The following is a 16,955-nucleotide window of genomic DNA, read 5'->3' on the forward strand; positions in this document are numbered from 1 at the left end:
CCAAAAACAACATAGCCTTACCAAATAAGTTTGTAAAGGAGTGATCATCTGCAGATATGTAGATGGAGAGAACTTAGAGCAGGAGAGTATCTTTTTGTATTGGCGTCGATATCTTTTGGTTCAGTCTAGAATGGTAAAATGTGAAACCCTTTGATCATCTTTTAAAAAAGATAAAAAAAACAAATAAATAAATAAATAAAAAGTAAAATGAGTTCAGGCAATATAACATATAAGATGAGGGTAAATGGGCAATCTAGGGAAAGTCAAGAAGTGATCTCAACTCTTGAAATCCCTGCTTCTAGAAGCACCAATATAGCAGCTTTGTAGATTATACCTAGAGAAGTGGGAGATTCTAATTATAATCGATGGTTGTTATTTTACCGAACAACTTCAGCGACTTAAATTGAGAAATAAGTTGTTTAATCCAAGGTTGAACTCGAGGCCAAACTGGGCCTATATTGCACGAGGTCACCAGCCTTACCCAAATGAATGCTTCGCTGCTCAGAAAATTCTTTGGTTTAGTTCAGTATTTTTTAGGCTCTAAGCTTGATTTTGTGTCCTCATTAAGTCGCAAGCTTTTTCAAAAAATTCTTCTTTTTCGGTAATGGTACACAAAATGAAATGGTTTTTCCTATCTTGGTATGGTAATTGTGACATTCATTTCGATCATGTGGCTTTGTACATTACAGCGTGACTGTATCAAGAATTTGTGTTGACTTTTTGACTTGTTTCCGTGACCAATTAGGATTAGGATTAACCTCCCTCTGTTTATAATAAATAAATAAAACCCCCGCTCGTCTCTCCTCTCTTCTCTCTCTTAATTCTCCAATTAGGGGCTGATCTCAGTTTCTGAGATTGTATTAGCTTTCCTTGTATTACTTGTTTGAGTTTAATAGAGAACTTTCCTTGAATCAAAAAAAAAAAAAAAATTCTCCAGTTTATTTGTGACCGTTGCAAACAAAACCGTGTGTCTTAAAGAACCGCGTTTGAAAGTGTTCCAACTCCGTTTAGGATTAGGATTAGCCTCTTTATAAAACCCACTAGTCACTCTTCTCTCTCAAAAAAAAAACCCTAATTCTTTTATTTGTGACCGTTGCAAACAAAAGCGCGTGTGAATATCTGAACCGCGTTTGAGAGCAATTCCAACTCCGTTTAGGATTAGGATTAGCCTCTTTATAAAACCCACCCCCCCCCCCCCACGAAGACTCTTCACTCTGCTCTCTTCACTCTTCTCTCTCTCAATTCTCGGAGAATTCCCGAAACCCTAGTTTTTTGGTCTCTCTGAAATTCTTTCCTTCCCGAAACCCTAGCTAGTTTTTTGGTATCTCTGAAATTCTTTCCTTCCCGAAACCCTAGCTAGTTTTTTGGTCTCTCTGAAATTCTTTCCTTCCCGAAACCCTAGCTAGTTTTTTGGTCTCTCTGAAATTCTTTCCTTCCCGAAACCCTAGCTAGTTTTTTGGTATCTCTGAAATTCTTTCCTTCCCGAAACCCTAGCTAGTTTTTTGGTCTCTCTGAAATTCTTTCCTTCCCGAAACCCTAGCTAGTTTTTTGGTCTCTCTGAAATTCTTTCCTTCCCGAAACCCTAGCTAGTTCTTTTTTCTCTCTGAAATTCTTTCCATTTCTGCAATCATGGCAATTCTCTCCAACAAACTCCCAGTCGGGGTCAGGTTCCTTCCCACTGACCACGAACTGCTCGATTACTATCTCCGCACAAGGATCGCCATGGGTGACCAGTTTCGCACCGATTTCGTCGCCGATTGTCCTCATTTTTACGGAGACAAGGAGCCCTGGGTTGTCTGGCAGATCTACGGCGGCGGTGAGTCCAAGAAAGTGGAGGATGAAAAGACTCTCTATTTTTTCACCCATCGGAGAAGGCTGAGTCCCACCGCCAAGAGATTTGATCGGAAAGTGGGTTCCGGCACTTGGAGTGGTCAGTATTCGAGAGAAGTTGAGGATGATGGTGTTGTTATTGGGCTCAAGCGGGAGTTCCGATACGAGGGCGGCTGTGACGAGAGTCACAACGACGCTTGGTTGATGCAAGAGTTTCAGCTTGATGATGATTCGGATTTGGTACTGTGCTCTCTGAGAAAGAACCCCAGAAAGGCTCAGGGGAGCAATGACAAAAAGAGGAGCATCGGGGATCAACCCACAAAGCCTAAATCTAAAAGGCAGAAAAAGGAAGGGAGTTGTGTTCATCAGGAACAAGGCAGCAGTACTGTTCATCCCAATTACGAGTTGCCCTATCCACAAATGGATGTTCATCCCAATCACGAGTTGCCCTATCCACAAATGGATGATCTAGATTTTTATTTTCCTGAGATTTATCCAGATCTGTTTGTTGATGATGGGCGTGATTTATTTACTATGGATGAATTGCTTGGACAAACCCCAGTTTGGGAGGAGGGCAACAACCAAACCCCAGTTTGGGAGGAGGGCAACAACTTCAGTTTGGTTACAGGAGTAGCACTTCTTTGATAATCTGGTTACAGGAGCTAGGAGTACCACTTCTTAGATAGTTTATTTTTACTCCTTCATGTATCTAATGTACATTTTTTTCATTCTTAAACCCAGTTAATGGGTTATACACACTACTTTGTAAATCAATTTCTATCGAATGAAATCAACATCACATTGGTTCTTCTCTCTTTAGCTGTGCAATTGTTTTTCAATATCAAATTAGGTGCATATTAATACATGAGGGAGAATTATAGATACAAAATTGGCCATTCACATACTTTTGCCTATTTTACTGGGCTGGCAGACACAAAAGGATGACATATACTATAATACAATATACCCCAATCTCTTCAATTCGCAATCGTGGTTGTCCCAGGCCCATACATTTTTTAGCACCCTGTGGAACATTAGATTTTCAACCAACTCTTTAGCTGATGGTCTGCAGACTGGATTTGGATCCAACATGGCCTGATAGATTCAAACAATATGATGCAATCAGCAACTCCATCACATGTCCTTTTTATTTGACCAAACCAACTTAAGAAAAGCAGGATACTAGGTGCATCTTTCCTTTGAAACAGATTTCTTATGAAATAAGCTTACTGGATCCAACATTACTACTTATGAAACACATATTCAGAGTTTCTTAGCAATTCTTTCTATCTTATATCTACTTGCAATTTCAGAAAACCATACTACATGAAAGATATTACTGTGAATCTATGATAAGGGGTGGTTTTGATCAACAAACAACATTTTCATCTCCCATTTGAAGATAACGAAAGAGAAGCTGAAAACTTTTGTTTATGCATTTCCCCATTTCACATATACTAAGCAGAAGAACTACATAAGTGACAACTTCACAGTTATAAAGCACAGCCAACAACTAAAGGAAAAGAAAACATAGAGTACCTTGAGCAAGTTCTGAAGTTGCAAGGAGTGACCAGGAAGCAGTGGCAATTTTCCTTTCTTAAGATTTAAGGTTTGAGGCCCTTCTTCCGGTAACGGTGAACCTCTAATAGGCTCATACATAGCAACTCCCAATGAGAAGATATCAGCCTTGTCAAGATCGTCATGTTTCTCATTCAGGATCTCTGAAGGCATATAGCGAGCATCACCCTCTTCAATTGGTAGGCTTTTATCAAGTAGTGTTGCACATCCAAAGGCACCCTTTGTTGGAGAAAAAAGAAAGTAAAAGGTTATGCATCTAGTCTAAACTTTAACCATATTCCATAACAATCATTTTCCACTTTCAAGAGAGAGAGAGAGAGAGATAATCATTAACAAAGCCCTTCATCACCTTCTTTCAAATCAACACAATATCCAAATTGGTGTGATTGAACTGAAATTGGACATATAGCTTATTTGGTTTTCGGTGATAGGTTTATAAGATTCTAAGGCTCATTATATTGGTCCTTAGCTTGGAGTTGAATGACTGTGCCAATTGATTTGGGAATTCAGCATACTTATCTGGATTAGCTAGCAGATTTACTTCCCTCTGAAAGGGTATACATTCAATAGGTCCTAAATTTATCACAACCATCTTCTTTGCACAGTTGCACCCAAATTTGTATAGTCTCTGCATTTCATAACAAATCTATGTTAATAAAACTAATGACAAACAACAATAGTAAAGTATGAATGACTGACTGTATTTCTCATCATAACAGTCAATGCACCTACAATCCCACAACCAAATTCAAAATCCAATGTATGGGGAAGTGATATATTTGAGTTATAACAAAGAAAATGTTTACTGTAAGTTGAAGTCTGAGTCTTACAATCAAAATGTCAACAAAGGTTTCCACAGGTATCAACTTCCTCTCAACTCAGTTATAACTGGCACCAAGTAGTTACTAAGAAAATCGTTTGATTCGATTGTTATCCAGAAGAAAGTTCTTCTTAGTCCATTCTTCTAAAATCCCTTTTAAAGATTGTTACTTTGATGGGGCTTAAGAAAAATGAAAGCAGATGAAATTCCTAGCCGTAGACGAAGCAAAGAGTCCATAGTCGAAGGCCAATTGAAAAGTTTATTTGCAATAGCTTGAACTAACTCAGTTCTTCTTGCAACATTCATTCACTGATTCCTCCCTAAAATTCAATAAAAATAAATCACTGAACAAAACCATCCCACACTACATTGAACAACCAAACTTCTCTAGACATTTTCAATGGTGCAGAGCCTACATGCTAGCTTATGAGGACAGTATCAATTTTACTATCAAAATCCTACCCAAAACCAATACCCTACTATTCAAACAATTCATATTGATAAAAATCCAAACGTTAACAAAAATTAGGGAAAAAAATAAAACCCAGTTCCATAGTTGTAGATTAAGCTTGAAAGTTATGAACTTTGAGTTCAGTAACCATTTTTATATAAGTTCTAGGAAGCAAAAAACCCACAAAACCCAGTACCATACAAAAATCAAAACAATAAAAAAAAAATAATAATAATAATAAATAAAAATAAAAAACCTTGAAAAAGGGTTGGACATAAATTGATGATGAAGGTCAACAGCCATGATATTACCTAGGTCGCTTAGAATCGCCGCCGTTTCTGTCTCCATCGCTGCAAGCTCTGTTTTGGTTAAGCAGCTCAAAACTTGAAAGCTGCGAGGTCGTTTCCTTAGCTCTCTCTGTCGCTGTCTACGGCTCTATTCCATCAAGCCTTCCCATTATTGTATATAAAAAATAAAATGAGTTGTTTCGCAAATGAAATTGAGTTTTTAATACTAATGCTTCACAGCTGTGCAGGCAAATAACATTTACCTTGAAGCTCTCATTGGAGATTGACTTTCCAACAGAATCAAAGAAATGTTGTACTCCTGCTAAGACGAACTTGTCTCGGATGGCTGAAGCCAGAAAATTCCATGACATTTCCTACCATGCTTCCAATGGTATGCCCGGCAATATAAACGACGAAAAACTTGTAACAGGTGTATTGCAAACTCAACTTTTATCAATAACAACAAAAGTGAAATAAGCAGTCTAACCAGACTTTCTAAATAAGTTGCAAAAGTAATCAATTAATTTGAGGTTTGCAATACTCGAAGTTTGAAAGACAATCATGAAGAAAGATACAGAGTGTTTATCAGCTTGGAGACTCACGATGTCTTGCAGGTCTAAGAATAACATGAAATTTGAAGTAGATTTGTGGACATTTTACTTTATAAAGGTGATTACCAAAAAGAAAATGCTTCAGTCTAAGATAAGATTGGCTTACTCTTTCAGTTCAGGGGAGTGTCCTTTTACATGAAAAATCTCATTCTGCAACTAATTTGGCTGCTTCATGAGGCTTCATGATAGCCACATTCTTTCTAATACTGCAAAAATCAAAACATAAGCATAAGAGTAACACGCCACATTTTTTCTAGTAAGATTCAGCCCCAATTATTCAGTTTCAGTTATTCATTAATATGCTCAAATATGAAAGAAAGAATTCAGTATTATTATTACCTCCATTGCAATAATCCATTGGGAGCAATTTGATCCATATATACCACAAAGATCTTCCTGCAAGCATTGAAACATATAAAAATCCAATATTTTTCTGTTGTTTACAAATGTAAGTAACTGGGGACTTGACTTACAGGATTTAGCACACATGTTCTTCTGAGGTTTGAGTATCAACTGGTTCATACATAAGCAACACGGCTATTTAGGTCTTTCCACAACCAGTTTCCAGATACACAATTATGTTCTCCTCCAAAGCTTTCTTTCACAATTAAATGATACCTTCAAAAGCAACACATAAAAACCAATAAACAAAACAAAAAGACCCCACATGCAATGTATATTCATTCTCTTTGACCCATTTTGGGTCTAGAAATTAGGCATGCAATCATGTGATCGGGTTTTGCAACCAAAATATTGCAAGACTGGAGCAAAATCAATATGCTGATATCGTGCCTGCAGTCAGAAGAATAAAAAAAAAGACTGAAATTTGATCTCAATCGGGTACAAAATTCAACAATCCTAAGGTTATTTTCTTCAATCTCTGAGAAGATTGGGTAAAACAAAAAGGGAAGAGGAAACCCTTGATGGCGGCGGCGGCGACACCGACCAATTACTGCTGCTGAGTCTGATACTGCATAACAGTAAATGTCGATCTTGACAAAGGCTTCCCGAAGACACAAAGAGTTGGGAATTTTGGTTATACTGGGAAAGAATTTGGCCTGAGCCGGAGAAAGATGAAATTTGACAGCGATTTGAGAGAGAAATGGACGGGAGCGATAGAGAAGAAAGAAGATCGGCGGTCGCAGAAGAAGGCTTTTATACCTAGGACAGAAAAGCAGGCTAAAATCATAATTTCACAGTGACGGCCCGGCTCGACAGGCACTGTTCATAAGCCGATGAACAGTGCGTTGAGAATTAGTATATAGTAAATACTAGAAAATTCTCCCGCGCGATGCTGCGGGTTTAATTTTTTTTTTCCCTCAAATATTGATCTACATAATATAATACAATTACAATTTTACATATTACAAAAATTGGTATTTCAATCGTAAAGAGAAAGATTCAGCTAACACCTGATATTTTAAGCAAGCTGGTATCAAGTTTCTACAATGGGGGTTTAGCACTGATCTAATTCATTGGCAGACTCAAATGCATCTTCAACTAAAGTGGACTCATCTGCAGATCCATGGACTGTACACACAGAAAACCATTCACAGTTACCACTTAAATTGGTCCCTTTCCTTCTTGCCAAAAAAAAAAAAAACTGACCAAATGTCAACAATATATTTATCATCGAAACTTTGTTATCCAAAGTGTCACCAAGCATATCTGAAGTTAGCCTAATTTAAATACTATGAAACTTTGTGATTCATAGAAATGTTGTTGCAGTTGTGTATTCTAACAGTTCAACTCCAATTCCATTGTAGATGTTTTGAAATAAGTTATGGGAGAGAAAACAAAAAACAAAAACAAAAACAAAACAAAAGAAAGGAAAAACAGTACTGCAAAACCGTTTAACATGGTGATAAAAAAGTTTATATACCAGATAACATGTGAAACAGTTTGAAACAAACTAATCTAATTGTCTAAAAATTTAATAGTAATCAAAAAAATTCAATAGCAGACAACATCACAACCACAATGACTTCCACTGTTTTCATCTTCCAATCCAAGAATTTTATCTTTGTAAATCCTTAATGTGCATATAATCTTCAAATAAACGTTACTTGAGATCAGTAAACACTAACAGTCACCGATAAACAATAAAGGATCCAAATTCCGAAACCTTGAAATAAAATGAATCAGAAAGCAATCCCAAATTTGGATAGATGTAGAGAAAAACAATCGAAAAAATTTTATTTTATATTTATCATCAGAGCCGTGCTCGAAAGCAACAACATCTGTAAAAAATAAGCAAATTATGAAAACATTACAGCTATGATCAATGTTGGAGATGCACTTATTCAGGCTATTCGTATTTATAATCAAACGAACCAAATCAACAGCCTTAAAGAAGTTGATGAAAATCAGAAGATTAATATCAATTAGAAGCAAGAAAACAGGATCAAATGCTCAATCAATTTTCTATCAACTGATCACTAAGTACTTTTTCCTATAGACCAATCCTTATTGCCAAGTAGAAACAATTTCAATCAGAAAATTTGAGATTAAAAAACAAAAAACAAAAACAAAAAAATAACAAAGCAGAAGCAGAAATTCCAGAAGTTTGCAAGGAAGTTCAAGCAAAGTTCGAAAAGTACAGAAAATCCATTGTTCTGATACTAAATAAAAGCTGTGTATTCAAAAAGAATTTTGCTGTAATTCCTTTATTCAAGTCTATTGTACAACAGTCTGTATGCTATTGTTCTGAGAGAGGGAGATAAGAGACTAAATCGTAATGGAGAAAAACCAGGACCAATTTGTCATCAATGCAGTTTCCTGTCTTAAGTGATTCCATATGAAAGCAAGCTAAGGTCAGACTTAGCAAGTTCAATCTTTTTAAGGAACCTATAGCAGAACCTATGTTCCTTCAAATCTATTACGGGAATTAAAATGAATGAGAAAGCAATCCATAAAGGTACAGGAAAACCATTGAACAACTTTTATTTTATATTTATCATCAAAGCCATGCTCAAAAGGAACAACATCTGTAAAGAAGTTGATGAAAATCAAAAGGAATATTTTCAAAGGTCAATTATGAAAACATGGTGAAAACAGAAGATCAACACCAATTAGAAGCCAAAAAACAGGATGAAATACTCAATCAATTTTCTATCAACTGATCACTATGTATCTTGCTTTGGACAGACCAATCCTTAACCCTCCCAATCTAAACGTTGTGATATGCAAAACCCACAACACAACCCATGCTTATTAAATCACCCACAAAACCCTGAATCAAAATGAACAATCCAAAACAAAGCCAGAGATGAAGTCATGTGACCCAAAAACCCACAACAAAACCCATATTCGTTAAATCAGAGACAAAACCCTTAATCGAATTAATGAACATAAAATTTAGATAAATTGAATCACACACAAAACCCTTAATCGAATGACCGTAAAATTTAGATTAAAAAACTTACCTCTTATCAACTGAACTCTCACTCTCTCCCTCTCTCTCTCTCTGTTTTCTCTCCTCTCACTATCAGATAGCGGCGATCTAACCAATAATACCAACGGTCCCTCACTCTTTGTCATCAAAAACAGAAGACGATGGCAAACTGTAATTGACCAAGGTAGCAAGAACAGAAACGCCAATTCAACACATCCCAGGGCCGTAAATCTGAAGAACAATTAAGGGCAAAACCGTCATTTTACTGTTAAATGAACAGTATGAACAGTCCACGGGCTTTAGATGTATGTATAACTAGAAATGTTATCCGCGCTTTGCTGCGGAACTTGTCACTGTGAACAACTTGCTCCAAATTCATTTGACATTAAACCACTCTATCATGATAATGTTCAAAGCGAGCAAAACAATGCAGATAACATATTCCAAATTCATTTGACATTAAATCCAAAAGCACTTTCATTTCAGAGACATTCCCAAACACACACTTACTACCTCTGTGGTACAAAACAACTAAATCCATCTAAACCAATCTGAAAACTGAGTATAGACCATAACTAAACTCAAGAATTTTAGGACCTTCTGTGTTCTAATACACCCCAAAGGTCAAAATAGAGAAAATGAAACACAACAGGTTTGCGAACTTGCTTCAGCCCTTGAAGGTTGTCTCAAAATCTGTATTTAGAGAAAAAAAAATTAAAAATAATAAATAAAAAAATAGAAGCCCTTGCAGAATATAATTCCAGAAAAATTCCATTAAAGTGATTCCGTTACATGATTTTGATGAATGAATGACATGAGTATTTGAATAACAGAACTATTAAAAGCAAGATGATGCTTCACTGAATTGATAAACATATTGAAGAGATTCATCTAACCGCATCTAGTCTCAACCAAAATTCAACTATAATCAGTAAATAGTCAAAATTTGACTCACAATTCTGCAGAGGTTAGGCTCCAAAATTGAGGCAAATCCTTGCAAGCTAACCACCTTCAGGGATTCCACAATCACACTGCATAAAATGAAGCATGTATATAAACAATAGACACATAACATCCAACACTAAGAAAAATCTCAATTATCACATATAATTATGATTGATGGCAAGTTATCTTACAAACAGAATGCAAATATATACAAACCGTTTCAAATTGATTTCTGTGAGATATTGCTGCCTTTATATACTTGTTTATGACTAAACCATTTCTAGATATGAATAGAACACTAATTCAATTCCAACCAGACTAAACAACAATTTCAAAGCAACATCAAGTACTGGCCAAGATGTTCCATTCCAATTAAGATTTGGCTAGCAGGAAAGCTAATGCTTCTTTCGGTTACTAACATTGTGAAACTAGACTAAAAGTCAACTCCAATGTTTCCGGTTAGGTCTAAAGTGAAATTGAAAGAAATGTGTAAGTCAGGCTATTCTTTGTTCAAATTTAACAGTGAAACACAAAAATAGTCAAATACATAAATGGAGGGTGTAGTTTACAATGAAAATTAATAAAGTCTACATCTTTGTGTTTTAATGATCTGAATGATTTCAATTGAAACATTTGTGTTATCACAGATGAAGTTTGGACCTTAGGTTATGGTAGAGCTCTACTTGGCTGGACACGATGATGGTTATCACTTAATAAGGCCATTAGATATATGGTTATCATATTATGCAAGCTGATAGTATTCTTGGATTATAGAGTTTCACAATCTAAACAAAATTGAAGATCCCAAATTCATTAAAGCCACCCAAAACTGCATGTATCAAAATTTAAAACCAATAAACCATAAGAAGCTTACCCAGAGCTCAATCCTTCAAAGATCTCTGATTGCTCAATCAAATCCCCCAATTTGATCAAATGGGTGCCAGCTCAATGGGATATTCTTATTTGTTCAAATGAGCTCAATTTCTCCAAGAAAAACTATCACCAGCTCCTTCGTCTCTGTGAAAAGGAAAAACCATCTTTATTCTCTGAAGTAACATTTATCCATGACTCTCACAACATGGGAGAAATGTTGCTTCAGAGAATAAAGATTGTTTCATCACTCAATATATATATATATATATATATATATATATATATATATATATTACATATTCTAACCATAGCCACAGTTTTGAACTTATAGAAATGTCTATTCATCCAATTAAGTAACCAAATCTATTACACTCACTTACCCACAAAAACCGATAAGAAAGCAAGAAGAATGGAATTATACAGAAAAATTTCGCTTTCATACCACATTGCAAAATAACCAATCAGATACCCAATAAGTGCTTACCAATGCTGATAAGCAAAGCAGAGAACCCCTTCACAGCCACATAATATCCAACATAGAGTTTCCCTCTCTGCATCTGTGGTTGTCAACAGAAACAAACCCAAATTAATCCCAAAAGCTCCAACATTCAAACCAAATTCAGACGCAATTGAACTCATAATTGTAACCTGTGCAATTGAAAGACTTTTGTTTAAAATGAAAGGATTGAAATGAAAATATTAAGGAGGATCGTGACTCAATTCAATGAGAACTTACCAATGCCAGTGAGCTGAGCAAAGCAAAGAACAAGCTTACCAATGCCAGTGAGCTGAGCAAAGCAAAGAACCGCTTGTTCTTTGCCAATCCTCCCTTGAATATCTTTCTGCACAAAAAGAATGATGGAACCCATTAGCTTATTCTTGACGTAGTAGCCTATTTCCTGCAATCACCTTAGCTAGTCTCACTACCAAGAAGCAATCATAAAATAAAGTATTAATAAACACAGAATAGAAAACCTAAAAATGAATTCAACCCTCTGATATGAAATTAGAGAAGCTGATGAGAAAAAAAGGAAGACCTGAATTCACCCCAAAACTAAGTAGCTTTGTTGTTTGATCAAATGTCTCTGATGAGAAAAGGAAATTGGGTGTTGATACAGAAGCATCTCCTAAGAGCAAGTCACCCCAAAACTAAGTAGCTTTGTTGTTTGATCAAATCTCTCTGATGAGAAACGGAAATTGGGTGTTGATACAGAAGCATCTCCTGAGAGCAAGTATGGTCTTGCTCCATCTCTCCCCCAGTATCTACGTCCACCCAGCCAAAACTGAGAAATGCAAAACTGATATAAGTGAAACCCAAAATTATATGAGAATTCAACCTATCCAATAACAACGAATTGGAGAAGCAAAAAAATATGAAGCAAAAAGCCTCAATCTTCGAAATTTTACTACCCTCAGATCAAGAAAGCTTTAACTTTTATTTGGGGATAGGCTTACCTGAGAGAGAGGATTGACTGCGAATTCCGGTACAGACAAAAAACTCGTCGGCGAAGATGAAACCTCCGCCACTGTGATCGAGCTGACAGAACCTCTCGTACAGAGAAACTATCTTCTGCTGCGAAACTACATAGAACACACACAGATCATTTCAATAATGGAAAACTGAAAACAACAATACTCATAAAGTGAAACGCAATAACAATAATAGCAAGCGAAACCTGCAAACAAAATCAATAAGAACCCAATATCCAAGTATTCAATTTTCAAGCATCTAATTATTGACCAATCAAATATACAACCCAGAAAAAAATTCAAATCAAATTCTCACAAAACCACAAATACCTTCCACTTGTGTTGTTTTAGTCAAGAGCTTCCGGTTTGTCTCTTCTCCTTCTCTTCCTTCTTCCCGGGTTCTCTTCTCCCTTTCTTTCATCTCGCCTCTTTCTCTGGACAGAAGAACACAAATTTCATTGCCCAAAAATTAAAAAGAGCAAAAATTCAGAAAAATAGAAACAAAAACTGCAATCAATGACACCCAGTAGTTTACTACACCAATCATCGTAAACATGGTCATCAAACAAAACTAACGACTCCAAAACAATGATCATAGTATCAAAACAAACAATCAACAACCTCTTCCAACCCACTATCAAATAACAATTCCATAATGTGAAACACAAATAACATAGATAAAGCAAACAGTAAGCAACATAGACAAAGCAAACAAATGTATGTAAAACACATCAAATTCGTCTACAGCCGAATGGAAATGATGACGTTGCACAAAATTGCCCAACGTCAATGAATTCCAACCTACTATCAAAACAATGTGCCAGCAATGAACTACAAATTTTCATCCAATGTCCTAATATGGTCAAAATACAAACATCATTGTCCTCTCACCACAGTGTTTGGTGATCAGTAAAAACACACAAGAAAGACAAAAGATTGAGAATAGAAACCTGAGCTGATTTGCAGAGGAGGAGGAGGAGTCCGAGATTTAAACAAACCAAGTCAAGCTATGGTCGTCAACACTGTTCTTGCTGCTCACAACTCTCTCTTTTGCTCTTTTTGGGTTTTGAGGTGGATTTTGACTTGGGTGTGAGGGAGGGATGCCCTCTAGAAGAGAGAAGAAGATCCATCGATACACAGCTCTCAAAGGAGGGCAGAACAGTCTTTTTCGACCCCAGGCACTGTAGCTCTTATGAACAGTAAAACAGTGCAACACACGTTTAGTATATAGATCGAGAATCATCAAGTCACATTAATTATGGCAAGCTGAGTGAAACAATTGACAGGTAGGGCTAACATTCCAGACCGGAAACAAAACTAGCAAGCTGCTCTAACGTTTTGATTTCTGTGTGGGCTTCAATGTGTAAATGTATTGCAGAGCTATGGAAAACATCTTAAAAGTTTTCAAGGTAGTTGCAGAACCCCGGCCTCCAAATTAAGTCTACTACACTGACATAAATATCATGTACGTTCTCATCGCCAAAGCAAGATCATACGGTTGACCCCTTTCATCCGATCCCCCTGCATAACTAATATAACAATGATAAATTATGTACATGACAAATCGAGACTGCTGCCTCATATATATCCATTCCTGGTTAATAGTTTACCAGCATTTGCATTCACCTGTAGGAACTGAAGTGGAGCTGAAATAGGATAATGACATGTGTTGAGCTTGTCAACCCCTCCAAATTAAATGAAGATGACGCTTGATCTTCACAGGCTGCGTTGTTTGCACCAAAGGTCAAACTGATGAGGGGAGAAGGATACGAGTATAATGAGAGAAAATAATGTAATTGTCATCCGTAATGCAATAAGAAGAATTCTAGCTTGCTTCCTCAAGAACAATGGAAGATTCTGTTTGAACTCAATGCCAGTAGAGTCCACAGCAGCAGATCTAAAAGCACTTATAAGAACAATGAAATAAATTAGGAAATAATTAATATAGATTCAAGGGTCACGAAAAACTACCCATCAACGTCTGTATCAAAGATGATTCCCAAATGAGCCTTGTTATCAAGGACTGCTGGGGTGATAGCTTTCATGGCTATTTTTTCCTCTGGGTTTGGAATGTGGTTCAGAAACTCAGCTAATACGAGAACAAGTTTTTGTCAAATAATCAGGAGTTAGCTAGAGTTCAGTATTACCATCTGGCTCCAAGAACTGACAGCCAGAAGTGACTGTCCCAAGAGGTTCGAGCACTTTTACCTGACATCATTGAAACAAAAATTATATGATCAACTTAATTGAGTACTCTATACATCACATCAGTTCATATATATAGCCCACACTCTAATCAAATAAGAATTGGATGCAGGACATAAAGCTAAATTCTTTCCAGCATAAGGCTTTGATGCATGTAATTAGGAAGAAGAAATTAATTGAAGAAATGGATGAAGACAAACTTGTTCAGTGAAAGCGAAAACTTTGTTTTTTTGAAGGTACTGTTGTACAGCACATGTAGTACTGAACTACTGATAAGCCGCCATTCAATGCATTTGGCTCCCAAGCAGCATCTCAAAGGAAGAAAACAGATCAATCACCATAATTGGCATGACAAAAAGCCAGTAAGCTTTCTCAATGCCTTTCACTGATGCAACCTTCTAAGATTTCTTTAAATGCACCGAGAATCTTACGAAAGTATCCAAAATTGTTTACTAATTAGAGAGGCCAGATTCAAAATTACTGAAACTCAATTGTTCAGTAGTGTAGTGCACTAGAGCTGCGGCCATAAAGTTACGCAGCCGACATCTAATTAGCACCATAAACTTATTTAGACATTTTTTCTTCTGCAGTCAAATGTGAACAGTGGGTCTCTGGAAAACCTTTTACTGCTGTAATTTTTGGATTTTTCAATCAGCAAAGGAGGAAGGTGTTAAAATAGACAGATATCAAACTTAGCATTCCATCAAGAAAAAAATAAGACGCTTTCTATTGCGTACGTTAAATTGACTCACAAATGATTGTAACAAGAAAATATGCCCGCACTTTGCCGCAGGACCTGTACTTACTATTATTACAAATAAAACCGCTTGTATAGACAAATAACTGTATTTAGGAGTGTGTAACAATTATCAATTTCCGTCGTTTTAAGTGATCATTAACTAACAATAATCAAATGCAGTTTTCAGTTTCAAACAAATCTTTCACATGTTCATTTAATACCTCATACAACAGCCCAGAAGCTCATTTGTGTACTGATCTGAAAGGTCATCACCTTCGTGCTTTGTAGAGTGGAAATTCTGTCCCTCCAGGCATATATAAGCTTCAAATGTTCATTTAACTCGGCACTTCTGCTAGCAGTGGAAAAAAAAAAGAATAAAAAAAAAAGAAGAAGAAAAATGAGTCCTTCAGTAACAACCTTCTATTCATTAATGATGCAGCATATCTTAAAAATAATTTCATATTTAATCAGGTGTGCTTTTACCTTATAGCGTGAGAAGTTATCAGGGCAACCAAGTTTCATAAACTTCATGACTGATTCCTTTGTTTAGAAGTTATCAGTGCAGCCAAGACCTGGAATCACAGATAATTCATTTATGCATCCTTCCCCGTCCAGATTTGAGTTTGATGTGCACTTCCACAGTTGTCATGCACTGTAAAAGAAAGACTTGCTTACATATGTATACAATGACACAATTGCAGTCATTGGTATTGTGAAGCACATGATTTCCAGCATACATAACTGGTGCTTTATGTGGATAACAACTGTTGTGTTCCAGTATCAAAAGCATCATCTGACTGTCACATTAGATAAATGAATTTTGGTCATTGTCTACTCTTTGGCTGCCTAAGGAAGACGCTGGTGAGAGAAGAATCCCAAAGAAAAGATGTATCCAAAAGGCGAAAAGCCTGCAAAAGTAAAAGCACAACAGAAAACAACAATTACAGTATTAGATAACAGTCAAGTCTTGCTAAGTAAGAATACCTGAAGTTTCAAAATAGAAATGCAAAAAGAAGGTAAAATGTAGTCGTCTGATGTTGCAGTCGCGCTAATATCTTGAACATGCTCATCAGTAAGTTTAGTTTTGATAATGTAATTCTCTTCTCGTTGGAATTTTTTTTGGACAATGTAGATTGCCAGAAAATGGTTCTGCAACATAATATGCTTCTTAGTCAATTTATTCGCTGGTTTACCATCTTTAGTACCAATAGTACCAAATCTAAAAACCTGAAGTAAAAAAATAAGCAATGTGTTTAGAAAAAAAAATAATTAAAAAAAAAAAAAACCTGTGTACAAATACTTGAATATGTGTGTGCGCGTGTTCCATGGATCAACCGAGGAAAGAGAGTTGATTGGCATACCTGAACAAACTCTGATAGAAGCAAATCTTCTCATTGCTTGTTAACATGCCATGGAGGATGAAGCAATATGAGAATGTAGATGAAGTGCAAGCTGATCAAGTTTGACACACTGAAAAACATATGGGGAAATATATACAAGAACTATATGAGAAGTATAAGAATGATAAGCATGCAGTTCTTTATAACTATTTAACAATGCACCCTGGATCCTGAGGAACAAAGACAAGTTTTTCTCTGAGACTGACCAGCAGTGGGTACTATATATAATGCTGCTCCCAGTATTCCAATAGTCCACAGTGAAATTCTCAGTTAACCCATTCACACCCTCAAATGAGCATAATATGAATATTGTTGGCGATTAAGAATGCTGCAATGGAAAAATGGCACATGT

General features: G+C 36.2%; 1 protein-coding gene and 1 long non-coding RNA gene across 8 annotated transcripts; one reads left to right on the forward strand and one right to left on the reverse strand.

Moving 5' to 3' along the window:
* The first annotated feature begins 1,218 nt into the window (after positions 1-1,218).
* LOC133732944 (NAC domain-containing protein 101-like) lies at positions 1,219-2,641 on the forward strand. The gene is made up of 2 exons (XM_062160555.1): positions 1,219-2,382; positions 2,413-2,641. Exons 1-2 carry the CDS (start codon positions 1,630-1,632, stop codon positions 2,473-2,475), a joined length of 816 nt encoding a protein of 271 aa, XP_062016539.1. The 5' UTR covers positions 1,219-1,629; the 3' UTR covers positions 2,476-2,641.
* LOC133732945 (uncharacterized) lies at positions 2,605-15,819 on the reverse strand. 7 transcript variants are annotated; one of them, XR_009857403.1, is made up of 21 exons: positions 15,687-15,819; positions 15,425-15,552; positions 13,886-14,467; positions 13,210-13,448; positions 12,590-12,693; positions 12,245-12,370; positions 11,827-12,072; positions 11,526-11,631; positions 11,274-11,346; positions 10,791-11,009; positions 9,927-10,002; positions 9,003-9,202; positions 6,990-7,107; positions 6,051-6,195; positions 5,917-5,973; positions 5,684-5,783; positions 5,230-5,413; positions 4,991-5,128; positions 4,239-4,548; positions 3,370-4,036; positions 2,605-2,925 (listed from the first exon to the last, which is right to left on the reverse strand). It is a non-coding gene; the product is annotated as an uncharacterized LOC133732945 (long non-coding RNA). The 7 variants fall into 7 exon arrangements; XR_009857398.1 differs by lacking the exon at positions 4,239-4,548 and having other exon boundaries at positions 13,886-14,318; positions 14,407-14,467; positions 15,687-15,810; XR_009857404.1 differs by lacking the exon at positions 4,239-4,548 and having other exon boundaries at positions 5,230-5,348; positions 15,687-15,814.
* Positions 15,820-16,955: the final 1,136 nt, after the last annotated feature.

The sequence above is a fragment of the Rosa rugosa genome, chromosome 2 (genome assembly GCF_958449725.1).
Source record: "Rosa rugosa chromosome 2, drRosRugo1.1, whole genome shotgun sequence".
NCBI lineage: Eukaryota > Viridiplantae > Streptophyta > Magnoliopsida > Rosales > Rosaceae > Rosa > Rosa rugosa.